Raw genomic sequence first — 23,326 nt, 5'->3', positions numbered from 1 at the left:
AATTTGGAAGGCGACTGTGGAAGTAGTCGTCTGTTACCATATCTATCTATCAATTTGGAAGGCGACTGTGGAAGTAGTCGTCTGTTACTATCTATCTATCAATTTGGAAGGCGACTGTGGAGTAGTCGTCTGTTACCTTCTATCTATCACATTTGAAGGGACTGTGGGAGTAGTCGTTCGTCTGTTTCCTATCTATCTATCAATTTGAAGGCGACCGTGTGAGAAGTCGTTCGTCTGTTACCTATCTATCTATCTATCAATTTGGAAGGCGACCACGGGAGTAGTCGTCTGTTACCTATCTATCTATCAATTTGGAAGGCGACTGTGGGAGTAGTCGTCTGTTACCTACCTATCTATCAATTTGGAAGGTGACTGTGAAAGTAGTCGTCTGTAACCTATCTATCTATCAATTTGGAAGGCTACTGTGGGAGTAGTCGTCTGTTTCCTATCTATCTATCACTTTGGAAGGCGACTCTGGGAGTAGTCGTCTGTTATCTATCTATCTATCAATTTGGAAGGCGACTGTGGGAGTAGTCGTCTGTTACCTATCTATCTATCTATCAATTTGAAGGCGACTGTGGGAGTAGTCGTCTGTTACCTATCTATCTATCAATTTGGAAGGCGACTGTGGGAGTAGTCGTCTGTTACCTATCTATCTATCAATTTAGAAGGCAACAGTGGAAGTAGTCGTCTGTTACCTTTATATTTATCTATCAATTTGGAAGGCGACTGTGGGAGTAGTCGTCTGTTACCTATCTATCTATCAATTTTGAAGGCGACTGTGGGAATAGTCGTCTGTTACCTATCTATCTATCAATTTAGAAGGCGATTGTAGGAGTAGTCGTCTGTTACCTATCTATCTATCAATTTGGAAGGCAACTGTGGGAGTAGTCGTCTGTTACCTATCTATCTATCAATTTGGAAGGCGACTGTGGGAGTAGTCGTCTGTTACCTATCTATCTATCAATTTTGAAGGTGACTGTGGGAGTAGTCGTTCGTCTGTTTCCTATCTATCTATCAATTTGAAGGCGACCGTGGGAGAAGTCGTTCGTCTGTTACCTATCTATCTATCTATCAATTTGGAAGGCGACCATGGGAGTAGTCGTCTGTTACCTACCTATCTATCAATTTGGAAGGTGACTGTGAAAGTAGTCGTCTGTAACCTATCTATCTATCAATTAGGAAGGCTACTGTGGGAGTAGTCGTCTGTTACCTATCTATCTATCACTTTGGAAGGCGACTCTGGGAGTAGTCGTCTGTTATCTATCTATCTATCAATTTGGAAGGCGACTCTGGGAGTAGTCGTCTGTTATCTATCTATCTATCAATTTGGAAGGCGACTGTGGGAGTAGTCGTCTGTTACCTATCTATCTATCAATTTAGAAGGCGACTGTAGGAGTAGTCGTCTGTTACCTTTCTATCTATCAATTTGGAAGGCGACATTGGGAGTAGTCGTCTGTTACCTATCTATCTATAAATTTGGAAGGCGACTGTGGGAATAGTCGTCTGTTACCTATCTATCTATCAATTTAGAAGACGATTGTAGGAGTAGTCGTCTTTTACCTATCTATCTATCAATTTGGAAGGCGACTGTAGGAGTAGTCGTCTGTTACCTATCTATTATCAATTTGGAAGGCGACTCTGGGAGTAGTCGTCTGTTACCTATCTATCTATCTATTTTGGAAGGCGACTGGGAGTAGTTGTCTGTTACCTATCTATCTATCAATTTGGAAGGCACTGTGGAGTAGTCGTCTGTTACCTATCTATCTATCAATTTGGAAGGCGACTGTGGGAGTAGTCGTTTGTTACCTATCTATCTATCAATTTGGAAGGCGACTGTGGGAGTAGTCGTCTGTTACCTATCTATCTATCAATTTGGAAGGCGACTGTGGGAGTAGTCGTCTGTTACCTATCTATCTATCAATTTGGAAGGCGACTGTGGGAGTAGTCGTCTTGTTACCTATCTATCTATCAATTTGGAAGGCGACTGTGGGAGTAGTCGTCTGTTACCTATCTATCTATCAATTTGGAAGGCGACTGTGGGAGTAGTCGTCTGTTACCTATCTATCTATCAATTTGGAAGGCGACTGTGGGAGTAGTCGTCTGTTACCTATCTATCTATCAATTTGGAAGGCGACTGTGGGAGTAGTCGTCTGTTACCTATCTATCTATCAATTTGGAAGGCGACTGTGGGAGTAGTCGTCTGTTACCTATCTATCTATCAATTTGGAAGGCGACTGTGGGAGTAGTCGTTGTTACCTACTATCTATCAATTTGGAAATGACTTTGAAAGTAGTCGTCTGTACCTATCTATCTATCAATAGGAAGGCGACTGTGGGTGTAGTCGTCTGTTACCTATCTATCTATAAATTTGGAAGGCGACTGTGGGTGTAGTCGTCTGTTACCTATCTATCTATCACTTTGGAAGGCGACTCTGGGAGTAGTCGTCTGTTATCTATCTATCTATCAATTTGGAAGGCGACTGTGGGAGTAGTCGTCTGTTACCTATCTATCTATAAATTTGGAAGGCGACTGTGGGAGTAGTCGTCTGTTACCTATCTATCTATAAATTTGGAAGGCGACTGTGGGAGTAGTCGTCTGTTACCTATCTATCTATAAATTTTTAAGGCGACTTCTACATAGATCATATCATATCATCGTCTAGAATCAACTAGCTAAACACAGCATGAATAGGAAGAGAGAAAGGAATTAAGCCTATCGATTTGGTATACATTGATCTTTTACTAAATATCATCTAGATGTTTTGATGAATATATGTTATAGATAAGGTTGTAAATGGATATTTACTTATAATGCTTCCAAAACATGCATTGTAATTTTTAATGAATTGAAAACATGTTTTACAAGATTCGCACGCAACTGTAGTTTGGATGGTAAAACTGTAAATGAGCCCGAACATACGACACATATTGGAATATTTCAGACTAATATAAACTTGGTTGTCCAGTTATTGGAAATGTACTTCAAAATTTAGAATCACTTGCACCTCGATTTTGAATGGAGGTTTAATCGGGAATTCGATCAACCCTCTCATTGGTTTGAAGCTATTTCGCTCTATCACACTTCCATGCAGTTTATTTGGTTCGGAGTTATGGTTTCCATTCAGGTTTAAAGAATGGCCGCGGCTTTATATAGTTCAATGTTGTTGTTTTTTGTGTCAAAGTCATACAGGATTTTCCTTTAAGAACTAGATCGGACATTGCACTTGGTATATTGGGCCTTACTTCTTTGAAGGCAAAGATCAAACATATCAAACTTTCATTTTTTGGTTCCTTGTGTCGTCTGAGACCTTCAGCTGCTGTAAAACAACTATTTCTGTTAAGGTTGTACCAGAAACACCTCGATGTTTATAAAAATACAAAAGGTGTCATTAACGACAACTGGGTTATTATTTTTAAGCATGGTCTAAAAGAAGACTTGAACTTGTTTTTGGAAGACGGTTTTTCCCTTCCAAACAGTCCTGGAAATTGTTTGTTAAAAATGCTATGTATTGGAAAGAACAATCAGAATGGTATGTGCGCCTTACCAATTGTGGTGATAAATGTTTGCATGGATCTTTTCGTCTGTCTTCTCTTTGGTGTCTTTGGAAACACTTATCTTCTTTTCAATCTAATATTTGCAGTAGAGTAGCAAATCTGTGGTTGTTAAGTCCCGTTATGAGCTGTTATGAAAAATGTAATGTGATATCTCATGATGCTTTAGCCCATTGCTTACTTGATTGTAAACATAAGGATCTATTTGATCTGCATGATGAATTCTTCACAAATAGTGTCAACAATTATCCAGTTGAGTTATACGTAAAAAATAAACAATTTAGAAAGACAAGAAATTATTTGTGTCCTGTTAGGGTACATTCCTGATTATATACAGGAACTATTTCCGGATTATGGGTATTCTATTAGATTTGTACGATTGTTGGTGCTTTTCTGTGAAAGCTGCTGAATTCGCGTTTCAGTAAATAAGTATACATTTTTACATTTGTATCGTAATGTCTTTGCAGATGTCAAGTTGTATTTAATCATTTTCCTTGTTGATGTACTGAATCATTTCCCCTTTATTATAATTTTTCTCCTCTCAAGTTTCTTGTAATAACGTCATGATTTAGGACGTCCAACATGTGTTATTTATGTAATCACTTCCATATTGCTGAATCACCAACTTGTAGCTGTGGTAATGCTCATGAAACAGCCCAAAATTATTCTTTTTACTGTGTGAAATTTGATAATCCACTCTAAAAGATAACTTATTTGATGATAATCACAACCACTACAAGATAGGATTCTTCTCAGGGTGTTGTGACTGTAATGATCAGGCCAATAAATATATATTTGAGTGTAGTATTGAGTAAGAGCCACAAATAGATTCCCGAGCTGTACATAACACTAGTACATAACAGTAGTATATAACAGTAGTACATAACACTAGTACATAACACTAGTACATAACACTAGTACATAACACTAGTACATAACACTAGTACATAACACTAGTACATAACACTAGTACATAACACTAGTACATAACACTAGTACATAACACTAGTACATAACACTATAGTAATAACTAGTACATAACATATATAACAGTACATAACATAGTACATAACACTAGTACATAACATAGTACATAACACTAGTACATAACACTAGTACATAACACTAGTACATAACACTAGTACATAACACTAGTACATAACACTAGTACATAACACTAGTACATAACACTAGTACATAACACTAGTACATAACACTAGTACATAACACTAGTACATAACACTAGTACATAACACTAGTACATAACACTACATAACACTAGTACATAACACTAGTACATAACACTAGTATATAACACTAGTAAATAACACTAGTACATAACAGTTTTGATAATATTCCACTTTAAACTTGTAATGTTGAATACAATCTAACAAATACAATAATACACTGTCTGTACTTCACAATAGAAATTAATCAGATCACTGAACCTCTGGTCACTGGTTGTCATTGTTTAGGTGATAACTAAGATATTTATCAGTTATAAACATAAGTATGAATTTTGTGGAGATGGATTAATTCAATCATCATCTTATAATTATGTCCTATATTTTCTAACACTATAATTATATAACAGTTAAATGTAGCTTAACCTATATGTTTAAACTTTTAGTTGTAAGAAAAAGAAATCTTTCAGAGTGAATTTATAAATACAACAAAAGTGGCTTACTACCCTTAACAATCTTACTTTGAAAACAAAATCCGGTATCCATGACTAGCCCCAAAATTCATGAGTGGGTGACTAATGGCTAGTAAGCCGATATGGACATTTTTTATCTGTACCCTGAAGTAACCCTTTCATTGAATACTGGATTCAATGCCATTAACCTTTTGAAACTTGGAAAATATTTGCTATATACATACAGTGTTTTGCAATTAAATATCATTGCAAAATATCCGTAACTACAAACTTCCACATTTAAATTTTATGTTTGATAGTTATGATATGTTTATACTGTTATATATGATATATAATAAGAATTATAAACAACACTGCATATCTTATGTATTTTTCTGTGTACTAGTTGTTACTTAGGGAGATAACTCATGTATGCTATGACTGTTGTTCAATTCTTTTTCAAATAGTTTTTTGAAATAAAATTTGTTGAAATTGAAAGTGTAACAATAGAATATTTTCTAAAATGTTACATTTGTATGTCTGTTATTGTTATTCGGATCAATTCAAGGTTACATGGTCTCCTTCAAAGGTCACATGGTCTCCTTCCAAGGTCACACGGTCCTCTTCCAAGGTCACACAGGCCTCTTCCAAGGTCACACGGTCCCCTTCCAAGGACGCACTGGCCCCTTCCAATGACACACAGTCCCCTTCCAAGGACACACGGCCCCTTCCAATGACACATAACCTCTTCCAAGGTCACACAGGCCTCTTCCAAGGTCACGCGGGTCTCTTCCAAGGTCACGCGAACCCCTTTCATGGACACATGGACCCATTCCAAGGATACACGAGCCCCTTCCAAGGACACACGGGCCCTTACAAGGACACACTGACCATTTCCAAGGTCGCACGGTCCTCTTGTAACCTCTAGTAACAATGGTGATTTACTCTCCCTTCGTAGTCTGATTTAATAGTCCAAACGAAGGTATCCATAAACAATTATTAATCATAGTAAACATTCAATAATTAATACAAATCTTTGTTTTCATAGGCATTCTGGCCAACCGAATCCGGACAGGAACAAGCTATACCATTGACGGATTCAGACCCCAGTATGGTAGGTTACATTGATACAATGTCCATCGGTCTATAGGCATAGGTAGGTGTATTATCAAGGTGTTAGTGTTGAATTTACATGATACATAGACAAAACGACATCATATATAGACAAAACAACATCATTTATAGACAAAACCACATCATATATAGACAAAACAACATCATTTATAGACAAAACCACATCATATATAGACAAAACAACATCATTTATAGACAAAACCACATCATATTTAGACAAAACTACATCATTTATAGACAAAACCACATCATATTTAGACAAAACTACATCATTTATAGACAAAACCACATCATATTTAGACAAAACTACATCATATGTAGACAAAGCCATATGATATATAGACAAAACCAGATTATATATAGACAAAACCACATGATATACAAATAAAACCACATCATAGACAAAGCCACATCATATTTAGACAAAACTACAATATATATATATATAGATAAAACTATATTATATATAGACGAAACCGCATCATCTTTAGATAAAACTACAATATATATAGATAAAACCACATGATATATAGACACAATCAGATAAAATATAGACAATAGATATAAAACTACATCCTATCTAAACAAAATCACGTCGTATAAAGATAAACCGAAATTATTTATGAGTTGAAAAACCAAGGTAAGTGGCGCTTTTCAGAGGTTAATGTTTTGTAAGCAATCTCAGAATAGGAGATGACCTGTCCCGATACCAACGCTGTTTTCATATCGCAGTGCACTGTGGCACTACACCAGACATATATCTATAGTAATATCTAAGTCCGGAGTCAGGGCCTTAGTATCTCGGGCTACAGACAGATGCACAAGCCATTCTTCTTACGATAGTAGCATATCAAATAGAAAATCAGACCAAACATCTAATAAAATATGAATTAATAAGAACCTGTATTTCAATGACTATGGCGTTTAACCGAACTTAAACCGAATCAATCTAATATTGTGTAATCATCATAAGTGTATTTATTCACAATCTTCGAAGATGTGATATTCCGTAAAATAATACAATGCGTTATCATTTGTCTGTTTTCTTTGTCAGGTAGCACGTTTGTTTCACGTAATGGCGGCGATATAACAATATCTTCATCTCTGTGGGCTTCAGGTAAGCTATTATAATAGTAAAAAAATCTCTTAAAGCACATTTTAATACATTAATCAAGATATAAGTAAAATTACCTTTTAGTATAACCAGCGAAATATGTCAAGTTTCTGTTTCGTCATTTATATAGTGTATAACTTAACAGGCTATGAGTCCTTTACAACACAATAATTTAATTTCATATGCTACCTTCATTTCTATTGCTTAGATATTTGAGTTTATTTTTCCATAGACTGAAAGAATTGTATTTCAAGTATTATGACGCCATACATACTATTGGATAAGATATCAATGCCCCACAATTCATTTTTTAAAAAGTAAAATCACAGAAATGAATGCCGATTTAGTACCTCATTGAGTTTTTAATTAGCGTATAAACATTATTCTTAATACATATCAGGTTTATAGAGTCATAGGCAAAACACTTCAACTCATACGTAACACTAAAGAAATTTACTTACACAACTTAGAAAACTCCTAAAATGATCCACATGTCTCAACATCCAAATGGTGGAAAACAGCCAAAACTTTCCTGAAAATTAATTACAAATTACCCGTTATTCCACCATTACATCATAACAATACTGTTTTGTGTCCATCCTCTTTATAAAGCAGAATGCCTTGTAGATTATTTTACCACCATATTAACATCCTCAGATAACATTGACTCCTTGCCTCCTATTCCTGTGTCCCTTAATACACCGAGTATCATTTTATTTGATGAACATGATGTTATGTATCAACTCAACATACATAAAAAAACCTGCAGGGCCAGATGAAATTATTCCAAAAGTTACAATACCTGTATGAAGTACAAATACGTATGCAAAACATTTTGTAACATCTACAATTAGAGATTATAATGTTCTTGCAGCAAGGTTTTACTTAATTAATTAATATCATATTCTTATACTAATTTAAGCAACTCATAAAAAAATCTGTAAGTGGCATTACCACGGACACAACTATGGACACTCCTAAAAAGATCTGTAAGTGACATTACCACAGACACAACTACCGACACTCCTAAAAAGATCGGTAAGTGACATTACCAATGACACATTACGGACTCTCCTAAAAAGATCTGTAAGTGACATTATTACAGACACAACTACGGACACTCCTAAAAAGATCTTAAAGTGGCATTACCACGGACACAACTATGGACACTCCTAAAAAGATCTGTAAGTGCCATTACTCCAGACACAACTACGGACACTCCTAAAGAGAGCTGTAAGTGACATTACCACAGACACAACTACAGACACTCCTAAAAAGACCTGTAAGTGACATTACCACAAACACAACTACGGACACTCCTAATTAGATCTGTAAGTGGCATTACCACGGACACAACTACGGACACTCCTAAAAAGACATTGAAATGGCATTACCACAGACACAACTACGGACACTCCTAAAAAGATCTGTAAGTGGCATTACCACAGTCATAACTTCCAACACTCTTAAAAAGATTTGTAAGTGACATTGCCACAGACACAACTACGGACACTCCTAAAAAGATCTGTAGTGAAATTACCACTGACACAACTACGGACTCTCCTAATTAGATCTGTAAGTGACATTACCACAGACACAACTACCGACACTCCTAAAAAGATCTGTAGTGACATTACCACAGACACTACTACGAACACTCCTAATTAGATTTGTAAGTGACATTACCACTGACACATTACGGACTCTCCTAAAAAGATATGTAAGTGACATTACCACAGACACAACTACAGACACTCCTAAAAAGATCTGTAAGTGACATTACCACAGACACAACTACGCACACTCCTAAAAAGATCTGTAAGTGACATTACCACAGACACAACTACGGACACTCCTAATTAGATCTGTAAGTGACATTACCACAGACACAACTACGGACACTCCTAAAAAGATCTGTAAGTGACATTACCACAGACACAACTACGGACACTCCTAAAAAGATCTGTAAGTGACATTACCACAGACACAACTACCGACACTCCTAAAAAGATCTGTAAGTGACATTACCACAGACACAACTACGGACACTCCTAAAAAGATCTGTAAGTGACATTACCACAGACACAACTACGGACACTCCTAAAAAGATCTGTAAGTGACATTACCACAGACACAACTACGGACACTCCTAAAAAGATCTGTAAGTGGCATTACCACAGACACAACTAACAAAAAAGATCTGTAAGTGACATTACCACAGACACAACTACGGACACTCCTAAAAAGATCTGTAAGTGACATTACCACAGACACAACTACGGACACTCCTAAAAAGATCTGTAAGTGACATTACCACAGACACAACTACGGACACTCCTAAAAAGATCTGTAAGTGACATTACCACAGACACAACTACGGACACTCCTAAAAAGATCTGTAAGTGACATTACCACGGACACAACCACGGACACTCCTAAAAAGATCTGTAAGTGACATTACCAGAGACACAACTACGGACACTCCTAAAAAGATCTGTAATGGCATTACCACAGACACAACACGGACACTCCTAAAAAGATCTGTAAGTGACATTACACAGACACAACTACGGACACTCCTAAAAAGATCTGTAAGTGACATTACCACAGACACAACTACGGACACTCCTAAAAAGATCTGTAAGTGACATTACCACTGACACAACCACGGACTCTCCTAAAAAGATCTGTAAGTGACATTACCACAGACACAACTACGGACACTCCTAAAAAGATCTGTAAGTGACATTACCACAGACACAACTACGGACACTCCTAAAAAGATCTGTAAGTGACATTACCACAGACACAACTACGGACACTCCTAAAAAGATCTGTAAGTGACATTACCACAGACACAACTACGGACACTCCTAAAAAGATCTGTAAGTGACATTACCACAGACACAACTACGGACACTCCTAAAAAGATCTGTAAGTGACATTACCACAGACACAACTACGGACACTCCTAAAAAGATCTGTAAGTGACATTACCACAGACACAACTACGGACACTCCTAAAAAGATCTGTAAGTGGCATTACCACAGACACAACCACGGACACTCCTAAAAAGATCTGTAAGTGGCATTACCACAGACACAACTACGGACACTCCTAAAAAGATATGTAAGTGACATTACCACAGAAACAACCACGGACACTCCTAAAAAGATCTGTAAGTGACATTATTACAGACACAACTACGGACACTCCTAAAAAGATCTGTAAGTGACATTACCACGGACACAACTACGGACACTCCTAAAAAGATCTGTAAGTGACATTACCACAGACACAACTACGGACACTCCTAAAAAGATCTGTAAGTGACATTACCACAGACACAACTACGGACACTCCTAAAAAGATCTGTAAGTGACATTACCACGGACACAACCACAGACACTCCTAAAAAGATCTGTAAGTGACATTACCACAGACACAACCACGGACACTCCTAAAAAGATCTGTAAGTGACATTACCACAGACACAACTACGGACACTCCTAAAAAGATCTGTAAGTGACATTACCACAGACACAACTACGGACACTCCTAAAAAGATCTGTAAGTGACATTACCACAGACACAACTACGGACACTCCTAAAAAGATCTGTAAGTGACATTACCACAGACACAACTACGGACACTCCTAAAAAGATCTGTAAGTGACATTACCACAGACACAACTACGGACACTCCTAAAAAGATCTGTAAGTGACATTACCACAGACACAACTACGACACTCCTAAAAAGATCTGTACATAATGACATTACCACAGACACAACTACGGACACTCCTAAAAAGATCTGTAAGTGACATTACCACAGACACAACCACGGACACTCCTAAAAAGATCTGTAAGTGACATTACCACAGACACAACTACGGACACTCCTAAAAAGATCTGTAAGTGGCATTACCACAGACACAACCACGGACACTCCTAAAAAGATCTGTAAGTGACATTACCACAGACACAACTACGGACACTCCTAATTAGATATGTAAGTGACATTACCACAGACACAACTACGGACACTCCTAAAAAGATCTGTAAGTGGCATTACCACAGACACAACCACGGACACTCCTAAAAAGATCTGTAAGTGACATTACCACAGACACAACTACGGACACTCCTAAAAAGATCTGTAAGTGACATTACCACAGACACAACTACGGACACTCCTAAAAAGATCTGTAAGTGGCATTACCACAGACACTACTACGAACACTCCTAATTAGATTTGTAAGTGACATTACCACTGACACATTACGGACTCTCCTAAAAAGATATGTAAGTGACATTACCACAGACACAACTACGGACACTCCTAAAAAGATCTGTAAGTGACATTACCACAGACACAACTACGGACACTCCTAAAAAGATCTGTAAGTGACATTACCACAGACACAACTACGGACACTCCTAAAAAGATCTGTAAGTGACATTACCACAGACACAACTACGGACACTCCTAAAAAGATCTGTAAGTGACATTACCACAGACACAACCACGGACACTCCTAAAAAGATCTGTAAGTGACATTACCACAGACACAACTACGGACACTCCTAAAAAGATCTGTAAGTGGCATTACCACGGACACAACTACGGACACTCCTAAAAAGATCTGTAAGTGACATTACCACAGACACAACTACGGACACTCCTAAAAAGATCTGTAAGTGACATTACCACAGACACAACCACGGACACTCCTAAAAAGATCTGTAAGTGGCATTACCACAGACACAACCACGGACACTCCTAAAAAGATCTGTAAGTGGCATTACCACAGACACAACCACGGACACTCCTAAAAAGATCTGTAAGTGACATTACCACAGACACAACTACGGACACTCCTAAAAAGATCTGTAAGTGACATTACCACAGACACAACTACGGACACTCCTAAAAAGATCTGTAAGTGACATTACCACAGACACAACTACGGACACTCCTAAAAGATCTGTAAGTGACATTACCACAGACACAACTACGGACACTCCTAAAAAGATCTGTAAGTGACATTACCACAGACACAACTACGGACACTCCTAAAAAGATCTGTAAGTGACATTACCACAGACACAACTACGGACACTCCTAAAAAGATCTGTAAGTGACATTACCACAGACACAACTACGGACACTCCTAAAAAGATCTGTAAGTGACATTATCACAGACACAACCACGGACACTCCTAAAAAGATCTGTAAGTGGCATTACCACAGACACAACTACGGACACTCCTAAAAAGATCTGTAAGTGGCATTACCACAGATACAACTACAGACACTCCTAAAAAGATCTGTAAGTGGCATTACCACAGACACAACTACGGACACTCCTAAAAAGATCTGTAAGTGACATTACCACAGACACAACTACGGACACTCCTAAAAAGATCTGTAAGTGACATTACCACAGAAACAACCACGGACACTCCTAAAAAGATCTGTAAGTGACATTACCACAGACACAACTACGGACACTCCTAAAAAGATCTGTAAGTGGCATTACCACAGACACAACTACGGACACTCCTAAAAAGATCTGTAAGTGGCATTACCACGGACACAACCACACACACTCCTAAAAAGATCTGTAAGTGACATTACCACAGACACAACTACGGACACTCCTAAAAAGATCTGTAAGTGGCATTACCACGGACACAACTACAGACACTCCTAAAAAGATCTGTAAGTGGCATTACCACAGACACAACTACGGACACTCCTAAAAAGATCTGTAAGTGGCATTACCACGGACACAACCACAGACACTCCTAAAAAGATCTGTAAGTGGCATTACCACAGACACAACTACGGACACTCCTAAAAAGATCTGTAAGTGGCATTACCACGGACACAACCACGGACACTCCTAAAAAGATCTGTAAGTGACATTACCACAGACACAACCACGGACACTCCTAAAAAGATCTGTAAGTGACATTACCACAGACACAACTACGGACACTCCTAAAAAGATCTGTAAGTGACATTACCACAGACACAACTACGGACACTCCTAAAAAGATCTGTAAGTGACATTACCACGGACACAACTACGGACACTCCTAAAAAGATCTGTAAGTGACATTACCACAGACACAACTACGGACACTCCTAAAAAGATCTGTAAGTGACATTACCACAGACACAACTACGGACACTCCTAAAAAGATCTGTAAGTGGCATTACCACAGACACAACTACGGACACTCCTAAAAAGATCTGTAAGTGACATTACCACAGACACAACTACGGACACTCCTAAAAAGATCTGTAAGTGACATTACCACAGACACAACCACGGACACTCCTAAAAAGATCTGTAAGTGGCATTACCACAGACACAACTACGGACACTCCTAAAAAGATCTGTAAGTGGCATTACCACAGACACAACTACGGACACTCCTAAAAAGATCTGTAAGTGACATTACCACAGACACAACTACGGACACTCCTAAAAAGATCTGTAAGTGACATTACCACAGACACAACTACGGACACTCCTAAAAAGATCTGTAAGTGACATTACCACAGACACAACTACGGACACTCCTAAAAAGATCTGTAAGTGACATTACCACAGACACAACCACGGACACTCCTAAAAAGATCTGTAAGTGGCATTACCACAGACACAACTACGGACACTCCTAAAAAGATCTGTAAGTGGCATTACCACAGACACAACCACGGACACTCCTAAAAAGATCTGTAAGTGACATTACCACAGACACAACTACGGACACTCCTAAAAAGATCTGTAAGTGACATTACCACAGGACACAACTACGACACTCCTAAAAAGATCTGTAAGTGACATTACCACGACACAACCACGGACACTCCTAAAAAGATCTGTAAGTGGCATTACCACAGACACAACTACGGACACTCCTAAAAAGATCTGTAAGTGACATTACCACAGACACAACTACGGACACTCCTAAAAAGATCTGTAAGTGGCATTACCACAGACACAACTACGGACACTCCTAAAAAGATCTGTAAGTGACATTACCACAGAAACAACCACGGACACTCCTAAAAAGATCTGTAAGTGACATTACCACAGACACAACTACGACACACCTAAAAAGATCTGTAAGTGGCATTACCACAGACACAACTACGGACACTCCTAAAAAGATCTGTAAGTGACATTACCACAGACACAACTACGGACACTCCTAAAAAGATCTGTAAGTGACATTACCACAGACACAACTACGGACACTCCTAAAAAGATCTGTAAGTGGCATTACCACAGACACAACTACGGACACTCCTAAAAAGATCTGTAAGTGACATTACCACAGACACAACCACGGACACTCCTAAAAAGATCTGTAAGTGACATTACCACAGACACAACTACGGACACTCCTAAAAAGATCTGTAAGTGACATTACCACGGACACAACTACGGACACTCCTAAAAAGATATGTAAGTGACATTACCACAGAAACAACCACGGACACTCCTAAAAAGATCTGTAAGTGACATTATTACAGACACAACTACGGACACTCCTAAAAAGTTCTGTAAGTGGCATTACCACGGACACAACCACAGACACTCCTAAAAAGATCTGTAAGTGGCATTACCACAGACACAACTACGGACACTCCTAAAAAGATCTGTAAGTGACATTACCACAGACACAACTACGGACACTCCTAAAAAGATCTGTAAGTGACATTACCACAGACACAACTACGGACACTCCTAAAAAGATCTGTAAGTGGCATTACCACGGACACAACTACGGACACTCCTAAAAAGATCTGTAAGTGACATTACCACAGAAACAACCACGGACACTCCTAAAAAGATCTGTAAGTGGCATTAGCACGGACGTAACTACAGATACTCCTAAAAAGATCTGTAAGTGACATTACCACAGACACAACTACGGACACTCCTAAAAAGATCTGTAAGTGGCATTACCACGGACACAACCACAGACACTCCTAAAAAGATCTGTAAGTGACATTACCACAGACACAACTACGGACACTCCTAAAAAGATCTGTAAGTGACATTACCACAGACACAACTACGGACACTCCTAAAAAGATCTGTAAGTGACATTACCACAGACACAACTACGGACACTCCTAAAAAGATCTGTAAGTGACATTACCACAGACACAACTACGGACACTCCTAAAAAGATCTGTAAGTGACATACCACAGACACAACTACGGACACTCCTAAAAAGATCTGTAAGTGACATTACCACAGACACAACTACGGACACTCCTAAAAAGATCTGTAAGTGACATTACCACAGACACAACTACGGACACTCCTAAAAAGATCTGTAAGTGACATTACCACAGACACAACTACGGACACTCCTAAAAAAGATCTGTAAGTGACATTACCACAGACACAACTACGGACACTCCTAAAAAGATCTGTAAGTGACATTACCACAGACACAACTACGGACACTCCTAAAAAGATCTGTAAGTGACATTACCACAGACACAACTACGGACACTCCTAAAAAGATCTGTAAGTGACATTACCACAGACACAACTACGGACACTCCTAAAAAGATCTGTAAGTGACATTACCACAGACACAACTACGGACACTCCTAAAAAGATCTGTAAGTGACATTACCACAGACACAACTACGGACACTCCTAAAAAGATCTGTAAGTGACATTACCACGGACACAACTACGGACACTCCTAAAAAGATCTGTAAGTGACATTACCACAGACACAACTACGGACACTCCTAAAAAGATCTGTAAGTGACATTACCACAGACACAACTACGGACACTCCTAAAAAGATCTGTAAGTGACATTACCACAGACACAACTACGGACACTCCTAAAAAGATCTGTAAGTGACATTACCACAGACACAACTACGGACACTCCTAAAAAGATCTGTAAGTGACATTACCACGGACACAACCACGGACACTCCTAAAAAGATCTGTAAGTGACATTACCAGACACAACTACGGACACTCCTAAAAAGATCTGTAAGTGACATTACCACAGACACAACTACGGACACTCCTAAAAAGATCTGTAAGTGACATTACCACAGACACAACTACACGGACACTCCTAAAAAGATTTGTAAGTGACATTACCACAGACACAACTACGGACACTCCTAAAAAGATCTGTAAGTGACATTACCACAGACACAACTACGGACACTCCTAAAAAGATCTGTAAGTGACATTACCACAGACACAACTACGGACACTCCTAAAAAGATCTGTAAGTGACATTACCACGGACACAACTACGGACACTCCTAATTAGATCTGTAAGTGACATTACCACAGAAACAACCACGGACACTCCTAAAAAGATCTGTAAGTGGCATTAGCACGGACGTAACAACAGATACTCGTAAAAAGATATGTAAGTGACATTACCACAGACACAACTACGGACACTCCTAAAAAAGATCTGTAAGTGACATTACCACGGACACAACTACGGACACTCCTAAAAAGATCTGTAAGTGACATTACCACAGACACAACTACGGACACTCCTAAAAAGATCTGTAAGTGACATTACCACAGACACAACTACGGACACTCTCTAAAAAGATCTGTAAGTGACATTACCACAGACACAACTACGGACACTCCTAAAAAGATCTGTAAGTGACATTACCACGGACACAACTACACGGACACTCCTAAAAAGATCTGTAAGTGACATTACCACAGACACAACTACGGACACTCCTAAAAAGATCTGTAAGTGACATTACCACAGACACAACTACGGACACTCCTAAAAAGATCTGTAAGTGACATTACCACAGACACAACCACGGCCACTCCTAAAAAGATCTGTAAGTGACATTACCAGAGACACAACTACGGACACTCCTAAAAAGATCTGTAAGTGACATTACCACAGACACAACTACGGACACTCCTAAAAAGATCTGTAAGTGACATTACCACGGACACAACTACGGACACTCCTAAAAAGATCTGTAAGTGACATTACCACAGACACAAACTACGGACACTCCTAAAAAGATCTGTAAGTGACATTACCAAAGACACAACTACGGACACTCCTAAAAAGATCTGTAAGTGACATTACCACAGACACAACTACGGACACTCCTAAAAAGATCTGTAAGTGACATTACCACAGACACAACTACGGACACTCCTAAAAAGATCTGTAAGTGACATTACCACAGACACAACTACGGACACTCCTAAAAAGATCTGTAAGTGACATTACCACAGACACAACTACGGACACTCCTAAAAAGATCTGTAAGTGACATTACCACGGACACAACTACGGACACTCCTAAAAAGATCTGTAAGTGCATTACCACAGACACAACTACGGACACTCCTAAAAAGATCTGTAAGTGACATTACCACAGACACAACTACGGACACTCCTAAAAAGATCTGTAAGTGACATTACCACAGACACAAACTACGGACACTCCTAAAAAGATCTGTAAGTGACATTACCACAGACACAACTACGGACACTCCTAAAAAGATCTGTAAGTGACATTACCACAGACACTACTACGGACACTCCTAAAAAGATCTGTAAGTGACATTACCACAGACACAACTACGGACACTCCTAAAAAGATCTGTAAGTGACATTACACACGGACACAAACTACGGACACTCCTAAAAAGATCTGTAAGTGGCATTACCACAGACACAACTACGGACACTCCTAAAAAGATCTGTAAGTGACATTACCACAGACACAACTACGGACACTCCTAAAAAGATCTGTAAGTGACATTACCACAGACACAACTACGGACACTCCTAAAAAGATCTGTAAGTGACATTACCACAGACACAACTACGGACACTCCTAAAAAGATCTGTAAGTGACATTACCACAGACACAACTACGGACACTCCTAAAAAGATCTGTAAGTGACATTACCACAGACACTACTACGAACACTCCTAATTAGATTTGTAAGTGACATTACCACTGACACATTACGGACTCTCCTAAAAAGATCTGTAAGTGACATTACCACAGACACAACCACGGACACTCCTAAAAAGATCTGTAAGTGACATTACCACAGACACAACTACAGACACTCCTAAAAAGATCTGTAAGTGGCATTACCACAGACACAACTACGGACACTCCTAAAAAGATCTGTAAGTGACATTACCACAGAAACAACCACGGACACTCCTAAAAAGATCTGTAAGTGACATTACCACAGACACAACTACGGACACTCCTAAAAAGATCTGTAAGTGACATTACCACAGACACAACTACGGACACTCCTAAAAAGATCTGTAAGTGTGGCATTACCACAGACACAACTACGGACACTCCTAACTAGATCTGTAAGTGACATTACCACGGACACAACCACAGACACTCCTAAAAAGATCTGTAAGTGACATTACCACGGACACAACCACGGACACTCCTAAAAAAGATCTGTAAGTGACATTACCAGAGGACACAACTACGGACACTCCTAAAAAGATCTGTAAGTGACATTACCACAGACACAACTACGGACACTCCTAAAAAGATCTGTAAGTGACATTACCACGGACACAACCACGGACACTCCTAAAAAGATCTGTAAGTGACATTACCAGAGACACAACTACGGACACTCCTAAAAAGATCTGTAAGTGACATTACCACAGACACAACTACGGACACTCCTAAAAAGATCTGTAAGTGACATTACCACAGACACAACTACGGACACTCCTAAAAAGATCTGTAAGTGACATTACCACAGACACAACTACGGACACTCCTAAAAAGATCTGTAAGTGACATTACCACGGACACAACTACGGACACTCCTAAAAAGATCTGTAAGTGACATTACCACAGACACAACTACGGACACTCCTAAAAAGATCTGTAAGTGACATTACCACAGACACAACCACGAACACTCCTAAAAAGATATGTAAGTGACATTTACCACAGACACAAATACCGACACTCCTAAAAAGATCTGTAAGTGACATTACCACAGACACAACTACGGACACTCCTAAAAAGATCTGTAAGTGACATTACCACGGACACAACCACGGACACTCCTAAAAAGATCTGTAAGTGACATTACCACAGACACAACTACGGACACTCCTAAAAAGATCTGTAAGTGACATTACCACAGACACAACTACGGACACTCCTAAAAAGATCTGTAAGTGACATTACCACAGACACAACTACGGACACTCCTAAAAAGATCTGTAAGTGACATTACCACAGGACACAACTACGGACACTCCTAAAAAGATCTGTAAGTGACATTACCACAGACACAACTACGGACACTCCTAAAAAGATCTGTAAGTGACATTACCACAGACACAACTACGGACACTCCTAAAAAGATCTGTAAGTGACATTACCACAGACACAACTACGGACACTCCTAAAAAGATCTGTAAGTGACATTACCACAGACACAACTACGGACACTCCTAAAAAGATCTGTAAGTGACATTACCACAGACACAACTACGGACACTCCTAAAAAGATCTGTAAGTGACATTACCACAGACACAACTACGGACACTCCTAAAAAGATCTGTAAGTGACATTACCACAGACACAACTACGGACACTCCTAAAAAGATCTGTAAGTGACATTACCACAGACACAACTACGGACACTCCTAAAAAGATCTGTAAGTGACATTACCACAGACACAACTACGGACACTCCTAAAAAGATCTGTAAGTGACATTACCACAGACAACTACGGACACTCCTAAAAAGATCTGTAAGTGACATTACCACGGACACAACTACGGACACTCCTAAAAAGATCTGTAAGTGACATTACCACAGACACAACTACGGACACTCCTAAAAAGATCTGTAAGTGACATTACCACAGACACAACTACGGACACTCCTAAAAAGATCTGTAAGTGACATTACCACAGACACAACTACGGACACTCCTAAAAAGATCTGTAAGTGACATTACCACAGACACAACTACGGACACTCCTAAAAAGATCTGTAAGTGACATTACCACAGACACAACTACGGACACTCCTAAAAAGATCTCGTAAGTGACATTACCACAGACACAACTACGGACACTCCTAAAAAGATCTGTAAGTGACATTACCACAGACACAACTACGGACACTCCTAAAAAGATCTGTAAGTGACATTACCACAGACACAACTACGGACACTCCTAAAAAGATCTGTCAGTGGCATTACCACGGACACAACCACACACACTCCTAAAAAGATCTGTAAGTGACATTATTACAGACACAACTACGGACACTCCTAAAAAGATCTGTAAGTGACATTACCACAGACACAACCACAGACACTCCTAAAAAGATCTGTAAGTGACATTACCACAGACACAACTACGGACACTCCTAAAAAGATCTGTAAGTGACATTACCACAGACACAACTACGGACACTCCTAAAAAGATCTGTAAGTGACATTACCACAGACACAACCACGGACACTCCTAAAAAGATCTGTAAGTGACATTACCACAGACACAACTACGGACACTCCTAAAAAGATCTGTAAGTGGCATTACCACAGACACAACTACGGACACTCCTAAAAAGATTTGTAAGTGGCATTACCACAGACACAACTACGGACACTCCTAAAAAGATCTGTAAGTGGCATTACCACAGACATAACTACGGACACTCCTAAAAAGATCTTAAAGTGGCATTACCACAGACACATTACGGACACTCCTAAAAAGATCTGTAAGTGACATTACCACAGACACAACTACCGACACTCCTAAAAAGATCTGTAAGTGACATTACCACAGACACAACTACGGACACTCCTAAAAAGATCTGTAAGTGACATTACCACAGACACAACTACGGACACTCCTAAAAAGATCTGTAAGTGACATTACCACAGACACAACTACAGACACTCCTAAAAAGATCTGTAAGTGACATTACCACAGACACAACCACAGACACTCCTAAAAAGATCTGTAAGTGACATTATCACAGACACAACTACGGACACTCCTAAAAAGATCTGTAAGTGACATTATCACAGACACAACTACGACACTCCTAAAAAGATCTATAAGTGACATTACCACATACACGACTACGGACACAACATTTGTAAATACAGGTGATAAAAAGATATAATATTTTATTATGTCAACTTTGAAATTTTCAAGTAATCTTAATTTTGATCTTTTTTGGAACCATCTTGCTGAATCACTAACTTGTAGCTATGGTAATGCGCTATTGGTTAGTTATCTGTGTGGCAGATAAATAGAAGTTAGGGCGCTATGGTTAATTATCTGTGTAGCAGATAAATAGATAGTTAGGGGCGCTATGATTAATTATCTGTGTAGCAAAAAATAGTAGTTAGGGTGCTATGATTAGTTATATGTGTATACGAGATAAATAAATAGAAATAGGTTGCTATGAATAGTTTTCTGTGTGGATCAGATAATTAGAAGCTAGGGCGCAATGATTAGTTATCTGTGTGATAGATGAATAGAAGATAGGGCGCTATGATTAGTTATCTGTGTATGACTCATAAATAGTAGTTTGGGCGCTATGATTAATTATCTGTGTGGCAGATAAACAGAAATAGGTTGCTATGATTAGTTATCTGTGTATCAGATAAATAGAAGTTAGGGTGCTATGATTTTTTTATGTGTGAGCAGATAAATATAAATAGGTTGCTATTATTAGTTATCTGTGTGACAGATAAATAGAAGTTAGGGTGCTATGGTTATTTATCTGTGTGACAGATAAATAGAAGTTAGGGCGCTATGATCAGTTATTTGTATGGCAGATAAATAGAAGTAAGGGCGCTATAATTAATTATCATTGTAGCAGATAAATAGAAGTTAGGGCGCTATGATTAGTTATCTGTGTGGCAGATAAATAGAAGTTAGGGCGCTATGATTAGTTATGTGTGTGATAGATGAATAGAAGATAGGGCGCTATGATTAATTATCTGTGTGACTCATAAATAATAGTTAGGGCGCTATGATTAGTTATTCGTGTAGCAGATAAATAGAAGTTAGGGCGCTATGATTAATTATCTGTGTGGCAGATACATAGAAGTTAGGGCGCTATGATTAGTTATGTGTGTGATAGATGAATAGAAGATAGGGCGCTATGATTAATTATCTGTGTGACTCATAAAGATAGTTAGGGCGCTATGATTAGTTATTTGTGTAGCAGATAAATAGTAGTTAGGGCGCTATGATTAATTAGCCTTGTAGCAGATAAATAGTAGTTAGGGCGCTATGATTAATTATTTGTGTGACAGATAAATAGAATTAAGGGCGCTATGATTAGTTATTCTGTGTGAGACAGATAAATAGAAGTTAGGGCGCTATGATTAGTTATCTGTGTGTGACAGATAAATAGAAGTTAGGGCGCTATGATTAGTTATCTGTGTGACAGAGAAATAGAAGTTAGGGCGCTATGATAAGTTTACTTGTGTGGCAGATAAATAGAAGTAAGGGCGCTATGATTAGTTTTCTGTGTGACAGATAAATAGTTGAAGTTAGGGCGCTATGATAAGTTATCCGTGTGGCAGATAAATAGAAGTTCGGGCGCTATGATTACTTTATCTGTGTGACTGATAAATAGTAGTTAAGGGCGCTATGATAAATTATCTTGTATGATAAATAGAATTAGGGCGCTATGATTAATTCTCTGATAAATAGAAGTTTGGGCGCTATGATTAAGTTATCTGTGTAGCAGATAAATAGAAGTTAGGGCGCTATGATTAATTATCTGTGTGGCAGATAAATAGAAGTTAGGGCGCTATGATTAG

The 23,326-nt window shown here is 38.7% G+C and overlaps 1 protein-coding gene across 1 annotated transcript in view; it reads left to right on the top strand.

Annotated features, from left to right (window-relative positions):
- LOC138326773 (uncharacterized) overlaps positions 1 to 23,326 on the top strand; it is a 51,416-nt gene that overhangs the window by 3,012 nt on the left and 25,078 nt on the right. Inside the window, exons 2-3 of the mRNA XM_069272778.1 lie at positions 6,239 to 6,308; positions 7,383 to 7,441. Of these exons, the coding sequence (XP_069128879.1) occupies positions 6,239 to 6,308; positions 7,383 to 7,441 (129 nt within the window). The remainder of the gene's footprint in view (positions 1 to 6,238; positions 6,309 to 7,382; positions 7,442 to 23,326) is intronic.

Source organism: Argopecten irradians, chromosome 7 (assembly GCF_041381155.1).
Source record: "Argopecten irradians isolate NY chromosome 7, Ai_NY, whole genome shotgun sequence".
Taxonomy (NCBI): Eukaryota; Metazoa; Mollusca; class Bivalvia; order Pectinida; family Pectinidae; genus Argopecten; species Argopecten irradians.
This window is presented reverse-complemented; position numbering and strand designations above follow the sequence as displayed.